The sequence below is a fragment of the Misgurnus anguillicaudatus genome, chromosome 19 (assembly GCF_027580225.2).
Source record: "Misgurnus anguillicaudatus chromosome 19, ASM2758022v2, whole genome shotgun sequence".
NCBI classification, from domain to species: Eukaryota; Metazoa; Chordata; class Actinopteri; order Cypriniformes; family Cobitidae; genus Misgurnus; species Misgurnus anguillicaudatus.
In genome coordinates this window covers 52754260-52774433 of record NC_073355.2, presented here as the reverse complement: position 1 = coordinate 52774433, position 20174 = coordinate 52754260, and the positions used below count along the sequence as shown (strand labels likewise).

At 41.3% G+C, this 20174-nt stretch overlaps 1 protein-coding gene across 1 annotated transcript; it reads left to right on the top strand.

Annotated features, from left to right (window-relative positions):
- Positions 1-12283: 12283 nt before the first annotated feature.
- LOC141350883 (uncharacterized) lies at positions 12284-13264 on the top strand. The gene has a single exon (XM_073856731.1). The coding sequence runs from the start codon at positions 12284-12286 to the stop codon at positions 13262-13264; it is 981 nt and encodes a 326-aa protein (XP_073712832.1).
- The last annotated feature ends 6910 nt before the right edge of the window (positions 13265-20174 follow it).

Below are 20174 nucleotides of genomic sequence, written 5' to 3'. Positions count from 1 at the left end.
CTTTAAAGAAATGAAACAAAACACCTTAATCGCTTTGAACTTTGTTTACATGATGAAATATCATACATCTCAGAAATCATTTTGGCAAAACAACATGTAATTAAATTCATGGTTATTTCTGGGCTAAACGTGGTTTATTCGTAGTCGGTCTATTTATGAGCTAAATTGTGACTACGTACAGACGGTGCATAAAACACTTTAAAGAAATGAAACAAAACACCTTAATCGCTTTGAACTTTGTTTACATGATGAAATATCATACATCTCAGAAATCATTTTGGCAAAACAACATGTAATTAAATTCATGGTTATTTCTGGGCTAAACGCGGTTTATTCGTAGTCGGTCTATTTGTAAGCTAAATTGGGACTACGTACAGACGATGCATAAATCACTTTAAAGAAATGAAAGGAAATACCTTGTAATCGCTGTTAACTTTGATTACATGATGAAATAGCATACATCTCACAAGTTATTTTGTCAAAAACCACATGTAACCAAAATAAAGTTTATTTGTGCTAGAAGAGGTCTACGCACAGCCCGGCTATATCGCGTCTATACTGAAAAGAGACGTTGAACTGACAGCTATAGCTTGCTGGGAGGGAAGCCACCAAACACTTCCGTGTTTTCCCTATTTAAAGACATTACATTAAAAGTTACATGAGGAGTTATACCAGTAAGTATGGTGCCACAAAATAAAACTTTTTTTTGGTACCATAGGAATGAATGGGGCTAGGCTAAATGCTAACACATAAACAACACACTGTGCAGTGCGCGCATTGAAAAAAGATAGGTATGTATTAATTCGTCTAGGTTGAGGTAGTAACATAGTTTAATATGGCAAAAGGGTAGACTATTCCTTTAAGATGCCAAGCATAAAATATTCACAATACAATCTTATGGACATAAAACATCTAAACAATATTGTATGGGTGAGTTAACTGTATACTGTATCGGCAAAGAGTAATTTAATCTGGGGCTTTTAATATTTGGAAATTATTAAGACAGTACCGGACTGTTGTCAATTACTCCTCACATAGCCTAATGTCATATTAAAAGTATTATTTTGTGAAACACCATTCAGCCTAAAACTACATACAAACACACTTACCTTTAATAACTGAGAACTGATGTTTTTTCAAATGCACATGAAAGACTGTGTTGACACCACAATGTCTGATTAATATTGCATGTTTATAGAATTTACCTGTCCAACATTCTTCCGGCACGGCCTCTCAAGTTTCTCCCTCCAGTTTCGCACAGCTTTGACACCTGAATAGCACATGCCTATGTCAGTAATTGTACAGTATTGTATGCTTCAGTGTACAAGTGTTTACCAACCTTTAAGGTTAATGCCCACTGCCACTGACCTGCAAGTTTTCCCTCACAAACACAATAAAACTCTTTTTTCCAACAAAATGAAGGCCTGTAAGTTAAATCCATATGGAAAAATAGCTTTCCCCCACAATCTATCTGTGTATGCATAATTGTAAAGCACAACTGCCTACATTACTGTAAGCAACACAGTAATAACTTAGCTAAGTTACTGCTGTTACTAAAAAGCAGCCTACAAATTACTCATGTTAATCTTCAGTGTAACGTTACATAGACTCATTTACCTCCACTATTTTATTACATTGCAGGTTGTACTGTTTAGGTTTTATAAAACATGGGTTACTTACTCTAACGTTAAGTTACCCGCAAGAATGTCGCGATTCCAACAACAAATAAAGTAAATACATTTTAAACACATGTAAAATAAAATAATAAAAACCACTTACAAGATCAAACGCGTGTGGAAGATTGCGTTCCTCCTGGCTGCTCGCTGGTGTTGATTTTCAAACAGCGGAAATCTTTCTCGCGAGATTTGGCCTCGTGTTTGTGTACTGCAGCTGCCATCTAGCGGTTCGGAGTTGTAACTGGATTTTGTTTATCAATAATGAATAAGCGTGACAGCAGGGGCCCATTCTTCGTACGTCGCTAACTCAGTTAGCTGGATTTGATTGTTGATGATTTGGCATGATCTTGGATTATTTGGTTCTTCGAAGCTCATTCTAAACTTGCTGTCATAGCAACAGGTCCGTAAGCTCAAACCTGCTCGGGAGCAGGCTTATTTCATGTAAACAAGATTAATTTGTACCTTTTTAAGCGGATGTGATACGGAAAGTCTGACGCAGTCGCCTATTCTCCATTATACGAGCGCAATCTGCGTAAGATGCATGATTAATATAAAGAGCTTTTCAAATTCAACGCGTAATAAAAAAGGATATATTCATTAAATTTTTTAGCGATGTTATTTAAAAAATATATAATATAACAAATATATTTTTTCTGTACTTGTGCGATTTATTTTTGTGTAACAGGTGTTTTGATTATTATTCTTAAAGGAATGAGAAGACAAATGCTGATCACATTCATTTTAAATTTGTTTGAATTTTCCTTAATAAAAACAGCAATTAATCATACCCAGCACTAATAGATGTTATGTACAATAAAGACTATTACTCAGTGTGAAATAATTTTCATTTGAATAAACTAATCTCCTATTTTAGTTTTTCCTTTAGATTGTCAAGTAGCTTACAATGTCATGCATGAAAGGGTTTTTTTCGTTTAGTAATTTCTATCTGTTCTATCTTTAAAACGTTGTCTACAAATATGTTACCCTGTCCCTGTTCTGTGACAAAAATGACCAAAATAACCAAATAAGTTTTTGCACATATTTTCACATATCTTTATCTTCTTTACTACACTTTTCTGTGCAGACTCAGCAGATGCAGGACTTTCAATTAATGTGGAATACTGCTAATATTGCTAATATAGTCAGAAATCAGTTAAGAATAATGCAATTGTAATAAACTTATTTAAACAGTTGCATATAGGCATATAGTTTCTCTATAAAGGACTGTCATCTGAGAGGATTTCTTTACTATCCTGTGCATTGCTCAGAAACAGTTGCACTTTATAATCTTTTGATGTAGAATAGCATTTACATTCTCTTACTGCACATCATACTTCATTTAACACATTCTTGAGAACTGCTGAAAGTGTTGGTGTATTATCTACAACTACACAAAAGAGAGGAAAACACAATCTTATAATAAACTACAATTCAAATTGTATTTATCAGCAATTAAATTGTTGCATTGGCTGTGGGTTTAAGAAAGAGCAACTGCCTCCAGAGATGATCTGTACAATCAATCAGTTTAGAGACATCACTCCTGCAAGCATGAAGATGGAGGACCACCACCTGTTTATTCTGCTTTTTAAGTTGCTGTTACAAACAGACAAAATAGCATTTAAATGTTTTTAAAAGATACTTAAAGTGCTTTAGGAGCATCAAATTTTAATTACAATCATTAATTTCAATCTTTGACAAGCATAGTAAAGATATCAAGATTATATTTTTGCAGAAAATGTTACATTATTTATGGTGATTTATGTACTAAAGTAGCTTTAACTGGGTTTTTAAATTCAGTCACATAAAAAGTTCACAACCTTCCATCAATAGCTCTCAGACTGCAGGGGTTAAAAATGGGCGTGTTCTTGGCATTGTAACAACTGGCCAATCACAGCGTTGCTGATCAGTGTTTCTACTATCGATATGTATTGACTTTTCTTGCAGTGCACGAACGCGCAGTGATCTCAAATATTTCAATCCTGCCATACTAATCATCAACAGCAGTGGTGTTCAAAGAACCAAATAAGCGAGATTATAATTAGCCAGATCTAAACTTCTCGGATGTCTCATTTGATCTCGGATGTATTAAGCGACGTACGAAGAACGGGCCCCAGATATTCAGATAAGATAAATAAAACCAAACATCTTGAATTCACTGGTGTCTTTGCATGCCTGATGAAATATCATACATCTTGCAAGTTATTTTGGCAAAAACAAAATTTTATTAAATTCAAGGTTATTCTGGGCTAAACATGGTTTGTTCGTAGTCGGTCTATTTATGAGCTAAATAGTGGCTATGTACGACGGTGCATAAAACACTTTAAAGAAATTAAACAAACCTTGTAATCGCTGTTAACTTTGCTTACACAATGAAATACCATACATCTCACAAGTTATTTGGCAAAAACCACATGTGATTACATTAATGGTTATTTCTGGGCTAAACGTGGGTTATTCGTAGTCGGTCTATTTGTAAGCTAAATAGTGGCTAAGTACAGACGGTGCATAAAACACTTTAAAGAAATGAAACAAAATACCTTAATCGCTTTGAACTTTGTTTACATGATTAAATATCATACATCTCACAAATCATTTTGGAAAAACAACATGTAATTAAATTCATGGTTATTTCTGGGCTAAACCTGGTTTATTCGTAGTCGGTCTATTTATGAGCTAAATTGTGACTACGTACAGACGATACATAAAACACTTTATAGAAATGAAACGAAATACCTTGTAATCGCTGTTAACTTTGCTTACATGATGAAATAGCATACATCTCACAATTTTTTTTGTCAAAAACCACATGTAACCAAATTAAAGTTTATTTGGGCTAGATATGGGCTAGGCACAGCCCGGCTATATCGGGTCTATACTGAAACGAGACGTTGAAATGACGGCTATTGCTTGCTGGGAAGAAGCCACACGAGCGCTGAGCGTTGAGTCAAATTATAAGACGAGCGTAAGAAAATGACCGAGGTCTGGTCAGGGAATTAACCCAACACCAGTGTTGGGAGTAACGCATTACAAAATATAATGTATTACAGTAATATATTAGTTTTTGCTGTAACGCAGTAATATAACGCATTACTAATAACATTTTGGTAATATTTTACTCGTTACAGTCGTAGTAACGAGCGCGTTACAACAATGCATTTCAAAATTAGACTCTGTTATTTATTTATTTTTTTTTACCAATGCGCGCGACCAGCATCCACACATGAAAAAGCTGCGTGTAAAATAGTTATCTGCGTCCCAAACCGCATACTTCCATACTATATAGTGGGCGAAAAGCACTACTTCTCGTACTCTTTGCCTACTATATAGTATAGAAGTAGGCGGTTTGGGACGCAGCGTATGCCTGTTTCCATGCAACATGTTCATTTTTACTTTAACTTTGTATTTGAAATGCGATTTGGACGCGGTGCGCGTCAAATATAGACATGTTTCTTAAAGAGCCAAATCTGGGAAGTCCGCGGCTGTATAAGTGGTCGCAATCAGGTCCGGTAGCGCCGCACACGCATAATTTTGCGAAAAAGAGCACTAAGTAAAAGCAACAGAAAGTTTCTATCTGTCTCCCATGCTGCTTGAACCTCAGAAGTAAAGATACTTTTACAAATGTTGCCAGTAAAATCCATATCACACCAGCAATGACAAGGTAAGCTTTGCTATGATTACAGTCCATATACATAATAGATTGCTAGGCTATTGCTATGCTATCTACAGTTTTATTACAAACAGCAACCTAAACTACAACGTAACATTCGTGTAGACTTAAACATGGTTATCTAAACGGTAGATTTAAACATCACTGTTTAAAGTTTTTACCAGCCTTTGTATGGGAACCTATATTCATTGTTTTGCAAAAAGCAGTGTTCCTCTGTTTGTCTGTGTTTTATATGTGAGTCTACATGTAATCCTTATATTGTACTGAAATGAGCTGTATTCCTTGAGACCTAATCCTCCAATAGCACTTTTTGATAAGTTGTGTCAACCCAGTGCATGCAAGGTTTGTGCTGTGAATCTGAATTAAAAGTGAATTAAAGAATAGAAATGAAAAGAGGTTGTGTGTCTTGCCATGTAATTAGGCTATAGGTTGCATTATAGTAGGCTCTAGCTCTATTGTGTTTGGTTATGTGTACCATAATTTACCAGACTTTTACCAGATCATTTGTCTATGTTTATAATTCTGACAGTGATTGTTACTGTATTTTGCCATAAGTCTTCACTGTGCCTATTCAAAGCTCAAGGGCCAACACATAACTTCTAGATTTATAAGCAGCAACAAACTACATTTTAACATTTTATAATGCCTAGTCATACTTCTGTTATTTTGATGAGGGTAACTCAAAAGTAACGCAAAAGTGTCAGGAACGAGAAACACACGGAGATCCCAGAGCAGATTAACAGAAATATTTAAGGAAATAACGAGAGTCAGACGGCAAACTGGGCACACTCTGCATACTGCGTTCCGCACACGCTCGGGCTCCTGCCACACACACACACAACGGGGAGAAGGATCCTCCACTTGACTAGGCTCCACGCCCTCACAACACTGGCGGATGATGACTCCTGAGACGAGCAGAAAGAGAGAGAGAGAGTTAAAGGTGCGGGAGCACGCTGGACAGTTCCAGCAAGGATGACCCGCTGCTGGACAGCGACAGAGCCGCTGAGAGTCTCACTCTAATACTGGTAACACAGTCTCAAAGTCTTCAGTGAGCAGCCAGATCGACCACAGCAGCAGAGAGAGCACAGTTGAGCACGAGCAAACAAACAAAACAACAAACTGGGCAAAACTGACAAACGAACGACAAGACAAGACTTGAATTAGCTGGTTAAGTAACTTGTAGGTACAAACACAGCACAAACACTAGCGTATATAGACAAACGGACTTGCAAAGACACACTAAACACACAGGGATTAAATACACAGACCAGACGAGGGGATGACAAGCAACAGGTGAGGAAGACAAGAGGAGGCAATCACACTGAACAGGAACACCTGTGAGGGAAGCACACGTGAACCTGTGAAACAAACACAAACACAAGACAACCATAACACTAAGAACACAAACCATAAATATATTTACATATATATATATAAATATATATACACATGAAAACAGTACACTAGACTAAACAAGACATAAAACAAAGACTAGAGAATACAAGGGAGCAGGGAAGAAGTCACAAGACACTGGAAAAACGTGGTTTAATATAACAATACCAAAACCACGTTCTACCACACAAAACATTGTACTGTTAGAACCCTGCCATACAAAACTAGATATAATTACCAACAAGATTAAGTCCTAACAGGACCCTCCCCTCAAGGGACGCCACCTGGCGGCCCTCAAGGAGAGACACAGGACAAGACAGACTGGACACTGGACAACATCCATGAAAACATAACAAATACTAACAAAGGCAGACAAGACAGAACAACCAGAGGGTTAGGGTGGGACAACAAAAACAACAAACAAGGGAGGGGGGGCGGGGGAACAACAACGTTTACAGGAGGAGGGATGGGACTGGGTACAGGACGAGCCTTCTGACCCCGGGGAGTAACTGAGGGTTGGGTGCGTGGAGGCCGGGCAGGCCTAGCGGGGTTCTTAGGGGAGGAAACATTGGGAAAAACAAAGTCTGGTCTTGAAGGCTGAGGGGAAACAGGAACAGTGACAGGGGGCGCTGCGGCCGGCAGCGGAGACGAGGCAGGGACAATGACAGGGGGTGCAGCGGACGGCTGCGGAGACAACACAGGAACAGTCACAATGACAGGGGGCGCTGCGTCCGGCAGCGGAGACGACATGGAGACTGTGACAGGGGGCGCAGCGGACGGCTGCGGAGGCGAGACAGGAATCATGACAGGGGAGGCTGCGGACGGCAGCGACGATGAGACAGGGGCAATGACAGGGGGCTGCACAGACGGCTGGGGCTGCAGCGGTGACTGCGCAGACGGCAGGGGCTGCAGCGGTGGCTGCGCAGACGGCAGGGGCTGCAGCGGTGGCTGCGCAGACGGCAGGGGCTGCAGCGGTGGCTGCGCAGACGGCAGGGGCTGCAGCGGTGGCTGCGCAGACGGCAGGGGCTGCAGCGGTGGCTGCGCAGACGGCAGGGGCTGCAGCGGTGGCTGCGCAGACGGCAGGGGCTGCAGCGGAGGCTGCGCAGACGGCAGGGACTGCAGCTGATGCTGCGCAGACGGCAGGGGCTGCAGCGGAGCAGACAGAGGCTGCTGCTTCTCAGAGGACTGAGGGGTGGCAGCTGGCTGAAGAGCGGAGTCCTTCTTCCTCTTCTTCCTCCGTCTGGAGGCCGGTAATGCAGGACGGAGATCGGGTGCGGGCGTAGTCTCCGGCGCTGGAGAGACGAGAGTCGACCTCCCCAGCCTGATCGCCCCAGTCAGAATGCCCCTTCCCCGTATCGCCAAACGACTACCCCGAAGGCTGACTGCCGGAGCGGAGCTTATGGAGCTTGATGTGGTGGGTGCTGAGCTCTCCAGGACCATCCTCCCGACAACGCGGCCCTCTGGGACAGGTGACAGAGGTCTGGACTTGGGTTCGGGCCTGTTCATGACGTAGATCGCCATGTCACAGAAGTCTAAGGGCTTAAGCAACTCCACCTCACTGGATTTGAGAGGCTCATCGAGACAGGCATAAAAGATGACCTTTAGCTCGTTCCCGCTAAGACCGGCAAGACGAGCCTCCTCCAGGAACTTAGGGACGAAGGACCGGATCTCTGCTCCTCTCTGCCGCATGCCAAACAATAAACGAGCATGGTGGTTGCGGTGGGCGATGAAAGCCAAATCCTCCTCGGCAGTGGTGGTGAGCTGACTGGTCGCTGAACAGCCAGATTCTGTATCTGCGGGATCCATTATGGCAAGTCCGTTCTGTCAGGAACGAGAAACACACAGGGATCCCAGAGCAGATTAACAGAAATATTTATTAAGGAAATAACGAGTCAGACGGCAAACTGGGCACACTCTACACACTGCGTTCCGCACACGCTCGGGCTCCTGCCACACGAGCGGTGGGTGAGAGAGATAGGGCACACACAGACAACGGGGAGAAGGATCCTCCACTACTGGGCTCCACGCCCTCACAACACTGGCGGATGATGACTCCTGAGACGGGCAGAGAGAGAGAGAGAGAGTTAAAGGTGCGGGAGCACGCTGGACAGTTCCAGCAAGGATGACCCGCTGCTGGACAGCGACAGAGCCGCTGAGAGTCTCACTCTAGAACTGGTAACACAGTCTCAAAGTCTTCAGTGAGCAGCCAGATCGACCACAGCAGCAGAGAGAGCACAGTTGAGCACGAGCAAACAAACAAAACAACAAACTGGGCAAAACTGACAAACGAACGACAAGACAAGACTTGAATTAGCTGGTTAAGTAACTTGTAGGTACAAACACAGCACAAACACTAGCGTATATAGACAAACGGACTTGCAAAGACACACTAAACACACAGGGATAAAATACACAGACCAGATGAGAGGATGACAAGCAACAGGTGAGGAAGACACAATGAGGAAGCAATCACACTGAACAGGAACACCTGTGAGGAAGCACACGTGAACCTGTAAAACAAACACAAACACAAGACAACCATAACACTAAGAACACAAACCATAAATATATTTACATATATATATATATAAACATAAATAAATATATATATAAATATATATATACACATGAAAACAGTACACTAGACTAAACAAGACATAAAACAAAGACTAGAGAATACAAGGGAGCAGGGAAGAAGTCACAAGACACTGGAAAAACGTGGTTTAATATAACAATACCAAAACCACGTTCTACCACACAAAACATTGTACTGTTAGAACCCTGCCATACAAAACTAGATATAATTACCAACAAGATTAAGGCAGAGTCCTAACAAAAAGTAGTGTAACTCATTACAGTTCAGAGACTAGGGTTGGGCGATGTCCCCATAAATTGGCAGTTGACGATGGTTACGTAAACCATCGCGATGGACGATGATATCGTTAGGTGTGTGTGTGGAGGGGGGGTATTTTAATTTTTCGTTATTATTCGTTATTATATAATTATTATTCGTTATTTTACTTTATTACTTCCACTTAAGAAGAGTTGTGCACTTTTTATTTTAATATATATTTTACATAAATACTATTCTGTACTTAAAATCTTTAATTTTGTTATTTTACTATCCCAACTAATGTCTCTTTCCTATAGGTTGCACATAAGGGGAAAAAGTAGCTTTAATCCACTGAAGAAGAGTTGTGCACTTTTAAGCACTTTTTAATCTCTTTACATAAATATTTTTTCTATTTAAAAGCTATAATTTCGTTATTTTACTAACCCAACGACTCCTCCGCGCTTTCCAAATTTTGCACGTAAATATCTGTGCATATGTGCCACCAGTACTCCGTCAGAGAGCGGGTCTTCAGCACCGCGGGGAGCAGCCAGCACTTCAATCCGCAGCTTATTAAAACTAGACAAAATGAACAGGGCCAGACACATCGAAATTTAAACATGGTCTGTGTATGTAAATCCCGCGTTTCGGTCGGAGTGTTGTTCCCGTTTTCTTGTTCTTGACGTTCGCTGAATTCTGGGTTTATATCCTAATCTGCCGCTTCAGTGCAGTATAGCCTCAATGTAACAATGAGCACGATCTCCCGAGACACTACAATAGGCTACTAATAAATGATTAATATGGGCTGTTGTACAAAATTAATTATTTTAAGATAAATGTACAACATGTAAAAAGACAAGATTCTAGCAATGTCAAGATTAGGGATGGGCATTTTCCAGTAACTTACACTTACCAGTAATTTACTATTACTTTTAATATTTAATTTTTCGAATATTTAAGCTCTTAAAGAACGAATATTCGTTTATTTAAATTATGTTTATTAAGACATGCGTGTTTTGTATTTTTCATTTTGTCATAATTTCACAGAAGGCTTAATTGGGAAATATCCACAACAAGCTAAACTTATATTCTGTATGTATATATATATATATATATATATATATATATATGTATGTATTTTTAAGTTGAAAACATTGTAAAAAAAATATATTTTATTTATATATATTTTAAATTCTTTTAAAAAAATATCCTACAGAAAAAAATGCGTTAAAACTTAATGCGGAGCGAAGTCTAGTCAAATCCTTAGTTTCAAGTCGGTCGTTAGTATTAATTCATTACTGTTTGAAATGGTTTAGTTACCATTTTGCCGATCTAATGGCGGACTCATCCAATGTATGCTATTCAGACCTGTCCTCACCTGAGCGGGAAGCTGTGGAGCAGTTGATACCCGGTTATCGCAGATCCTACGCGACGTACAGCACCCAGGCTCCAGACATCCACAAGCGACCGAGAAGTGCAAAAAGCGAACACCCTACGCGGTGCAGCTTCACGGACCGCGCTCGAGGGAACGGAGACGCCATTGCCCAGAATGAAAGCGATCGGGAAGCCGTGGAGGAGCTGCTGCCCGGCCGTCGCAGATTCAGCGTGCCTCACATCACACTGGCTACAGACGTCCGCAGGCGATCGGGGCGTGCTCCGAGCGAGCTGCCCTCGCGATGTAGCTTCACGGACCGCGTCCAGGTGACCAAAGACGCCATTACCCAACATGAAAGCGGTAAGACTCCGCTTGTTATTGTAACCTGCATTACTTGCCACATGTACAGTTTAGCTTCTTCCATCAGCCCAGAGGGGTTTACTTGTGCTAAGTGTATTGAAGTAGTAAGGCTGACGGAGAAGATTGCAGGACTAGAAGCGCGCATCCAAACGCTAGTTGATGACAGCAATACCGCTAATGCTACAAACGCTAATACCGCTAATGCTACAAACGCTAATACCGCTAATGCTACAAACACTGTTTCGGGTGCGCCTAGTGTTAAACGTAATACACATAGCTCGGTTCCATCATCTGAGTCAAGGGGGCCGACTAACTGGGTGACTATCAGGCGGCAAAGTCGTTTACGGTGCCCACCCAAGACCCCCCTGGTAATTTCAAACAGGTTCGATATTCTAAGCAATACACCGACTGAGACGTCTGTTAAAAGTGCCTTGGTCATTGGAGATTCGATACTTAGGAACGCGAACATTGAGGCCCCAGCCACCATAGTCGATTGTATACCGGGAGCCAGGTCTTCAGACATTAGATCAAAACTTAAAGTGCTGGCTAATGCTAAGCGTAAGTTTTCTAAAATTGTTATTCACGCCGGCACAAATGACACCAGACTCCGCCAGTCGGAGATCACCAAAGATAATATTAAAGAGATATGTGAAATTGCTAAAACAATGTCAGACAATGTAATATGCTCTGGTCCCCTCCCCGCTTACCGGGGGGATGAAACTTACAGTAGATTATTGTCTCTTCACGACTGGATGTCAAAATGGTGCCCTCACCATAACGTAGGGTTTATAGACAATTGGAAGCATTTTCGGGGGAGACCTGACCTGCTAAAGAGAGATGGCCTCCATCCGTCTCAGGAAGGAAGGGCGATTCTCTCTATAAATCTGACCAATAGTCTTACTTCTAATACAGTCTGACTATCCAGGGTACAAGTCAGGAAACAGACGGATCGGCTTAACCGTCCGTCTGTTAGCTGCCGTAATATGTCAAGATCACTTATATCCCAGCACTTCGAGTCAATCTTACCAAAATATCAACCCATTTCAACTGTATCGGTTCCCCGAACAAATAAATACAGAGCACCACTTGCCACATCTGGTACAAATCTGATTAATATAAAATTAGAAAACAATACATTAACAGATGAACCTCGAATGTTAAAATTCGGCCTTCTTAACATTAGATCGCTTACCAATAAAGAACCTATTGTCAATGAAATAGTTACAGACCAAAACTTAGATGCACTCTGTTTAACAGAAACCTGGCTTAAAGCAGACGACTACATTAGTTTAAACGAATCCACCCCACAAGACTATTATTATAAACACGAACCTCGATTAAAGGGGAGAGGGGGTGGTGTAGCTACAATATACAACAAAATTTTTAAAGTAAACCAAAAATCTGAAGTAAAATTTAAATCATTTGAACTAATGTTGTTAAATATGGAAATAACCGATCGTAACCACAAACATCTCTCTTTTGCCTTAGCTACAATCTATAGACCTCCGGGCCACCATGCAGATTTCCTTAAAGAAATAGCAGATTTCCTGTCTGAGCTTGTAGTCACTGTAGATAAAGCTCTTATCGTTGGTGATTTTAATATTCATGTGGATAACCCAAAAGATGCACTAGGACGTGCGTTTATGGATGTTCTAAATTCTCTCAATATTAGACAAAATGTGACAGGGCCAACGCATACTCGTAAGCACACATTAGACTTAATTCTGTCACTCGGGCTCAATGTTAATGACATCAAAATATCACCTCAGAGTGATGCAGTTTCTGACCACTACCTTGTGTCATACACTGTCCTTCTAGATAGGATCACTCAATCCACAACATGCTACAGATTAGCCAGAACAATAATTTCCACCACTAAAGATAGCTTTATTAGCACTCTTCCAGACCTGTCCCAAATTAAACATGTAGCAGATAACTGTGACGATATAGATATTGTAATATAAAACCTAAACAAAGTCTGTTCTAACGCATTGGATGCCGTTGCTCCCATTCGAAAAAAGAGAATCAAAGAAAAACCGCCAGCTCCATGGTATGATCATCACACCGCCGCACTCAAAAAGGCAACTAGGAAAATGGAAAGAAATTATAGAAGCACAAAGTTAGAGGTATGGCGTGCAGCATGGAAAGAGAGTGTTAAACAATACAGACAGGCTATTAAAACCGCCAGATCTACCTATCTTAGCAAGCTTATAAATGAGAATCATAATAACCCTCGTTTCCTCTTTAGCACAGTTGCAAAACTGACTAGAAATAAAGAACAAACAGAAACCAATAGTAAACTTCAACACAATAGTAACGACTTCATGAACTTCTTTTCTAACAAAATTACGGCTATAAGGGAAAACATCGTAGCTACCCAGGCAGCCACCACTCTACCCGTTAGTTCACTTAACACTAGACTACCATACGAACATCTTGATTCATTTAAACCTACTACAATAGATGAGCTCTCTAGACTAGTTACATCATCCAAATCATCATCCTGTATATTAGACCCCGTTCCCACAAAACTGCTTAAAGAGGTATTCCCTGTAGTGTCAACCCCGGTTCTAAATATCTTTAACTCATCGCTAGAAATAGGATACGTTCCAACAGCTTTCAAACTAGCAGTTATTAAACCGCTGATTAAAAAACCACAGCTTGATCAAGGAGAGCTTAATAACTTTAGACCAATCTCAAATCTCCCTTTTCTTTCGAAAATATTAGAAAAGGTAGTGGCAAGCCAGTTACGCACATTCTTGACAAATAATAGTACATATGAAAAGTTCCAATCAGGATTCAGGCCCCACCATAGCACAGAGACAGCGTTGCTTAGAGTTACAAATGACCTCCTATTAACATCCGATCGTGGTGAAATCTCAATTCTTATATTATTAGACCTTAGTGCAGCCTTTGACACAATAGATCATACAATCTTACTCAATAGGCTAGAAAACTATGTTGGTATCAGTGGTCAGGCGCTAGCCTGGTTTAGGTCGTATCTAACCAATCGCTATCACTTTGTTTATGTAAACGAGGAAGAGTCATATCACTCCGTGGTTAAATACGGTGTACCGCAGGGTTCGGTTTTAGGTCCTATCCTGTTCTCGTTATACATGTTACCTCTAGGAGACATTATCAGGAAACATAACATAAGTTTTCACTGCTATGCGGATGATACCCAGCTTTACATCTCCTCACATCCCAGCGAAACACACACGTTTTCTAAGCTAACAGAGTGCCTTAGCGATGTTAGTGATTAGATGGCACATAACTTTCTTAAGCTGAACTCCAATAAGACAGAGATACTTATTATTGAACCGAATCGCTACAAACATAATATGTCAGATTACAAGTTGCACATAGATGGCTGCACTGTGGTGCCATCTTCCACGGTTAGGAACTTAGGTGTGATGTTCGACAGCAACTTATCCTTCGATAGTCATATCGCCAACGTCTGCCGCACAGCATTCTTCCATCTTAGAAATATCTCGAAAATACGCCATATACTGTCTACATCTGACGCAGAGAAGCTTATCCATGCTTTCATGACCTCTAGAATAGACTATTGTAACTCGCTACTCGGGGGATGCCATGCAAATCAAGTAAACAAGCTTCAGCTAGTTCAAAACGCTTCCGCAAGGGTACTTACTCGATCTAAAAAGTATGACCACATAAGCCCAATACTGGCATCTTTACACTGGCTACCAGTTAAATATCGCATACAATTTAAAATATCACTAATCACCTACAAAGCTTTAAATGGCCTAGCACCCTCATATCTTAGAGAATTACTATCAGAATACAATCCATCACGCACACTACGGTCGCAAAATTCTGGTCTCTTGATTATCCCTAGAATATCAAAAGTGTCTAAAAGTGGAAGGTCATTTTCCTACTTAGCCCCTAAGCTCTGGAATGATTTACCAACCGATGTCCGAGAATCAGACACAGTCGATAATTTTAAATCTAGACTTAAAACTTTTCTATTAAACAAAGCATTCGCATAATTTGTCTAGTAAAAGTACTAACTCGAAATAGTTATCTGTACGGAATAAAGCACTCGCGGTCATAACACAGACCAACCAAATAAATAAATAAAAACCTTATCTTAACCTATAGTCGGATTGCGATTCTGGAACTTTCGTGTTCTTGTGAATAGTATGCCATACAAACCCGTTTGCCACTGAACCTGCATTAACGACGACAGTGGGGCCTCCAGCCTTAGTCAAACGGGTTGGCACGTATGGTTGGGTTGTGATTTTGGCGCTTTCTGTGTCTTGTGAATAGTATGCCATACAAACCCGTTTGCCACTGAACCTGCATTAACGACGACAGTGGGGCCTCCAGCCTTAGTCAAACGGGTTGGCACGTATGGTTGGGTTGTGATTTTGGTGCTTTCTTTGTATTGCGAATAGTATGCCATACAGACCCGTTTGCCACTGAACCTGCATTAACGACGACAGTGGGGCTTCTGGCCTTAGTCAAACGGGTTGGCACGTATGGCTGGGTTGTGATTTTGGCGCTTTCTTTGTATTGCGAATAGTATGCCATACAGACCCGTTTGCCACTGAACCTGCATTAACGACGACAGTGGGGCCTCCAGCCTTAGTCAAACGGGTTGACACGTATGGTCAGGTTGCGATGTTGGCGTTTTCTCGTGATCTTGTAAATAGTATGCAATATAGACCCGTTTGCCACTGAACCTGCATTAACGACGACAGTGGGGTTACAGGCCTTAGTCAAACGGGTCGACAGGTTTCATTTTCTCTTAAAAATCGGAAGGTGACCCTTAGTTACCATATATACCGTCGCAGTGGGCCCCCAATTTGCAAAATCCTCAAACTGTGGATAATATAATTATGCCGCAATAGTTAGTCTGTCTGAAACTAAGCTGATTAAACCACATCACTGTGTGACACTTGCATTACATGTGAACGGCCCCTACGCTAATATGATTTTGTTTTTCTCTCCCTGTCTCGTCCCTGGGTCCCATTGACCCTGAGGACAATGGGACAAACAGACCCAGTTCCGGTAGATGTGAAAGTCGGCACACCTCTGATCTACTGGTCGTCCTTCAATGTGATGCCCAGCTGATGCCTGACCAACGACCACCGGCAGGACCCGCTTAATATCCGCTTAATCTCTGCTTAATCTCCGCTTAAGCTCCTTATCCCTTTATATGTGTGTATATACATGTATATCTCCCAATGTTTTTCCCTCCTAGGACTTTTTATTTTTATTTCCTCGGCTAAACAACCCGGGGTTTTTGTTTTTTTTCTCCTAGGGGGTTTTTCACCCCGGGGAGGTAGCCTGCTTGGGCTTAACTTAGCTTCTTCTCCTAGACGTTACATTAGTAATACGCTCGCTCATAATGTCGCGTCATAGCCGCAGCAAATTTGACTGCTTATGCTATTGTGTATTATGTTGTGCTATCTGTCGTTTTTCTCTGCTTTCACTGCTTCTATTAATGTAAAGCTGCTTTGAAACAATTGAGTATTGTGAAAAGCGCTATATAAATAAAATTGAATTGAATTGAATTGATCTTACATACATTATATTATACCAAATATTATACACTAACCCCAAATCTAAGCGAAGTTTGAGGACTTGCGAAGTTTAAAGTTTGAGGACTTGACAAAGTAGGCTATCATCATTTAAACAGACTCAAAACACCAAGAGCCCGGAGCAAATGAAAAAACACATCTACATAACCGACTGCTCAGTCGCCATATAAATATCTTCTCAGTTTAGTTTGACATGTATTTGTGAATAAAGAAAACCGTATTTATCCTACCTGCTTCGGCGAAAGCCCGTTCTTCTGACTAGATACAATAATGCCGGTGCTGCGGAGAAAACTCTTCCTGATGAAGGTTATCCGATAAAAACAACAGACGGATTGAACAAGATTGAATATCTGTATTTAACATTATTTTGCAAATAACGTAAGCGGCTCGATACCTTATTGTTGACTGTGCAAAGTTACTAACGTTAGCTTAATTTAACAACATTTCACAAAGACGGTGCTTTTAAACAGCCATGTGCAGTTTTCCGGTTCATTTTCAAAAGAGCACCGCATATAATAAATGTTCTCCCTTTCATTTCGTTCTCCGTGTCTGTCTCCTTATTAACAAAATAAAGTAGACTTTATAACAGAAAGCTTACAAATCTCTCATGATGTTTGATGCGGGCGGCGGAGAAGCACGTTTAATAACACGTGAGCCCTCACTGAGCCAGTTGCCAAATACGGCGCGGCGCGGACAAACCCGGAGATAAAAGGAAAAACTTAAATTCGTCTGCAATCTGCATTGCCAAACAATCAGAAATACATACAAATTAATGTTCATGTATATTTTACATTTAAGTCTTTAAAAGACAGTATAGATGAATTGAAAAAGCATTAATTAAGTTGTTACCCTTTGGTGGCACATTAAAAACAAACAAACATTGGAATAGCATTTTTTAAATTCGAATTATTATTGCCATTCGAATATTCGAATATCCGTGCCCATCCCTAGTCAAGATCAAATGCCTGACAGGATATTTTCACAGACTAACACACGTCACGTCTCAGGCATAGACTACAGTATTTAAAATAGCATATATGCATTAGTTATATTTTCTATTTAATTTATCACGCAAAGATACTAGGTTAACTATCGTCTATATAGAAGAGAGTTGTGTATGTCGACTTGCAGCGGAGTGGGGAGGGGGCGTGGCATCCCGATGGTGTCTCTCCATCGTGATGTCAGTCAACCATCACGATGGACGATGATATCGTCTATCGGCACAACCCTATCAGAGACAGTAATATTGTAATGTAACTAATTACTTTCAAATGACAGTAATTTGCAATATATAATGTATTACACTTTGGAAGTAACTTGCCCAACACTGCCCAACACAAAAGTGAAAATGATAGCAATGACTCTTTAGATAAGATCTATAGACATGCACATCAGTGTTTTATTTGTCTGGAGAAAAGGACAATTTGATATCCAAAATAGTGTCCAACACATTACTTACACTATCATTATACTCAAATAAGTAGGGCCTACATGCACTGCTATCAAACGTGATGTTTTTTTTGGTGTTTGTTGTAATCTGGAACTTGGTGTATTTCAAATGTGTTTGTTAAGTGTCTCCACATGAAAACGGAATGCCCTCCCCCAGCACAGTCTTGCAATGAGAACCAGAAAAAACGGTTTCTAACCATTTTATTTACATGTGAATAGTGAGAGCACCCCCTCAGGAGCTGTAGCAGGGTTTTTTATAAGCTTAAGCCAGGACTAAGCCTTAGTTTAAATAGGAAATATAACTAGTTTTAACAAACATGCCTTACTAAAAACATTATTTGTCTGCATTTTGAGGCAAAACAAAGGGCATGGCCGTCCGGACCTCGGTAATTTTCTGACGCGTGTCTTATTTGACTCAATGCTCAGCGCTCGTTTGACGACTTGCGGCGCCACGCAGACCGATCGAACGGCATGTGACGTCTTAGCACCGCGAGACAGTAGGCCTACAGTATGCTTTTGAATAGATCTCGCGGTAGTGTGATGTCACAGGCCAACGGGTTTGCGCTGCGCCCCATTAAGTAAGATAAAGTGACAATTATTCCTAGATGACCAATAAAATAATACCAGGCAGACAGCAATGGAGGAAGGATACCTCAGTGGAAGTACAAGAAAGATGTAAACATAGGTTAAATTGGTCCGGATCGCAGCGTAGCGCAGCTCCGCCTCCTCGGGTCCACAACACACTCTGCCGGAGCTCCTGTCCGTCTCCTTCAGCAACACGGTTTGGCTGAAGGTCTTGCTCTGCTCCGCGCCAGTGTACGCGCTGCGCTGGTGCGTGTGAAATGACGCAAAGCGAATAATAACGTTTTCATTCATAGGCTTCACACTCGTGCTTGTGGGGCACCCTCGACAAAAATCATTTTGAGAAAATCATTATTCTCCGAGGTCCACTGTGTTTTTAATCCCGTCTGAATCGGCCATGTCTGTGTTTTTCTCTGATGACCTCTGTAATCTGTAAATTTCAGAGCATTTTACCTACTGTTTTTCGCCGAACTCAGAGGTCATCTGAGAAATGTAATCGCGTCCGGATGAAAATGTCTGTGTTTGCTCCAATATCTTTTGAAAACGCGTTTCTTTTCGTGTTTTGGCAAACGTGATCTGCCGAAAGGTCTTACTAACGTCTCGGTTACGTATGTAACCCTCGTTCCCTGAAGGAAGGGAACGGAGACGTCACGTCGTGACCGACGAATTGGGGAACCGCTTCGCGGGTGACCTATCTACTTCGAGAACTATAAGAAACGCCAATGAACTTGGCATGCAGGTATTTGCATAATGCCGCCGCCGCCCCGCCAGGTGCGTATATAAGGCGCAGGTGGATAATACCAAATCAGCTATATTATTGCTGAGAAGCCGAGCAACAGTGCCCGGCCTGAAAACCGCAATGGAACAGCAAACTGTGGCGACGGGATGTGACGTCTCCGTTCCCTTCCTTCAGGGAACGAGGCTTACATATGTAACCGAGACGTTCCCTTTCAGTCGGTCACTACGACGTCACGTCCCTACCAAAACGCGACTGCAGCTGAACCCTTCCACTGCCTGCAAAAGCCCTCCACCCTCCACATAAAGGGGTGGAACCTAAGGCGAAATGCAGAAAGCCGGTCACTACCTGTTCCTTAACCCACGATAGTGAAGCAGCGAACTGGGGATGCGTCTAAACTGAGCGGAGCTAGAACACTGCGGAAGCCATCCCCTAAGAAGGTTAAATGGATGACATAAAAATATATGAAACAACCGACAGGTTGCTCAAAAAAGTCTCTGAACAATTCATGGTATGCCGAGAGATGCAGAGCAGACTCTG

Excerpts from the sequence above, each read along its gene's own strand:
- LOC141350883 (XM_073856731.1), top strand. The coding sequence starts at position 12,284 with ATGTCAAGATCACTTATATCCCAGCACTTCGAGTCAATCTTACCAAAA.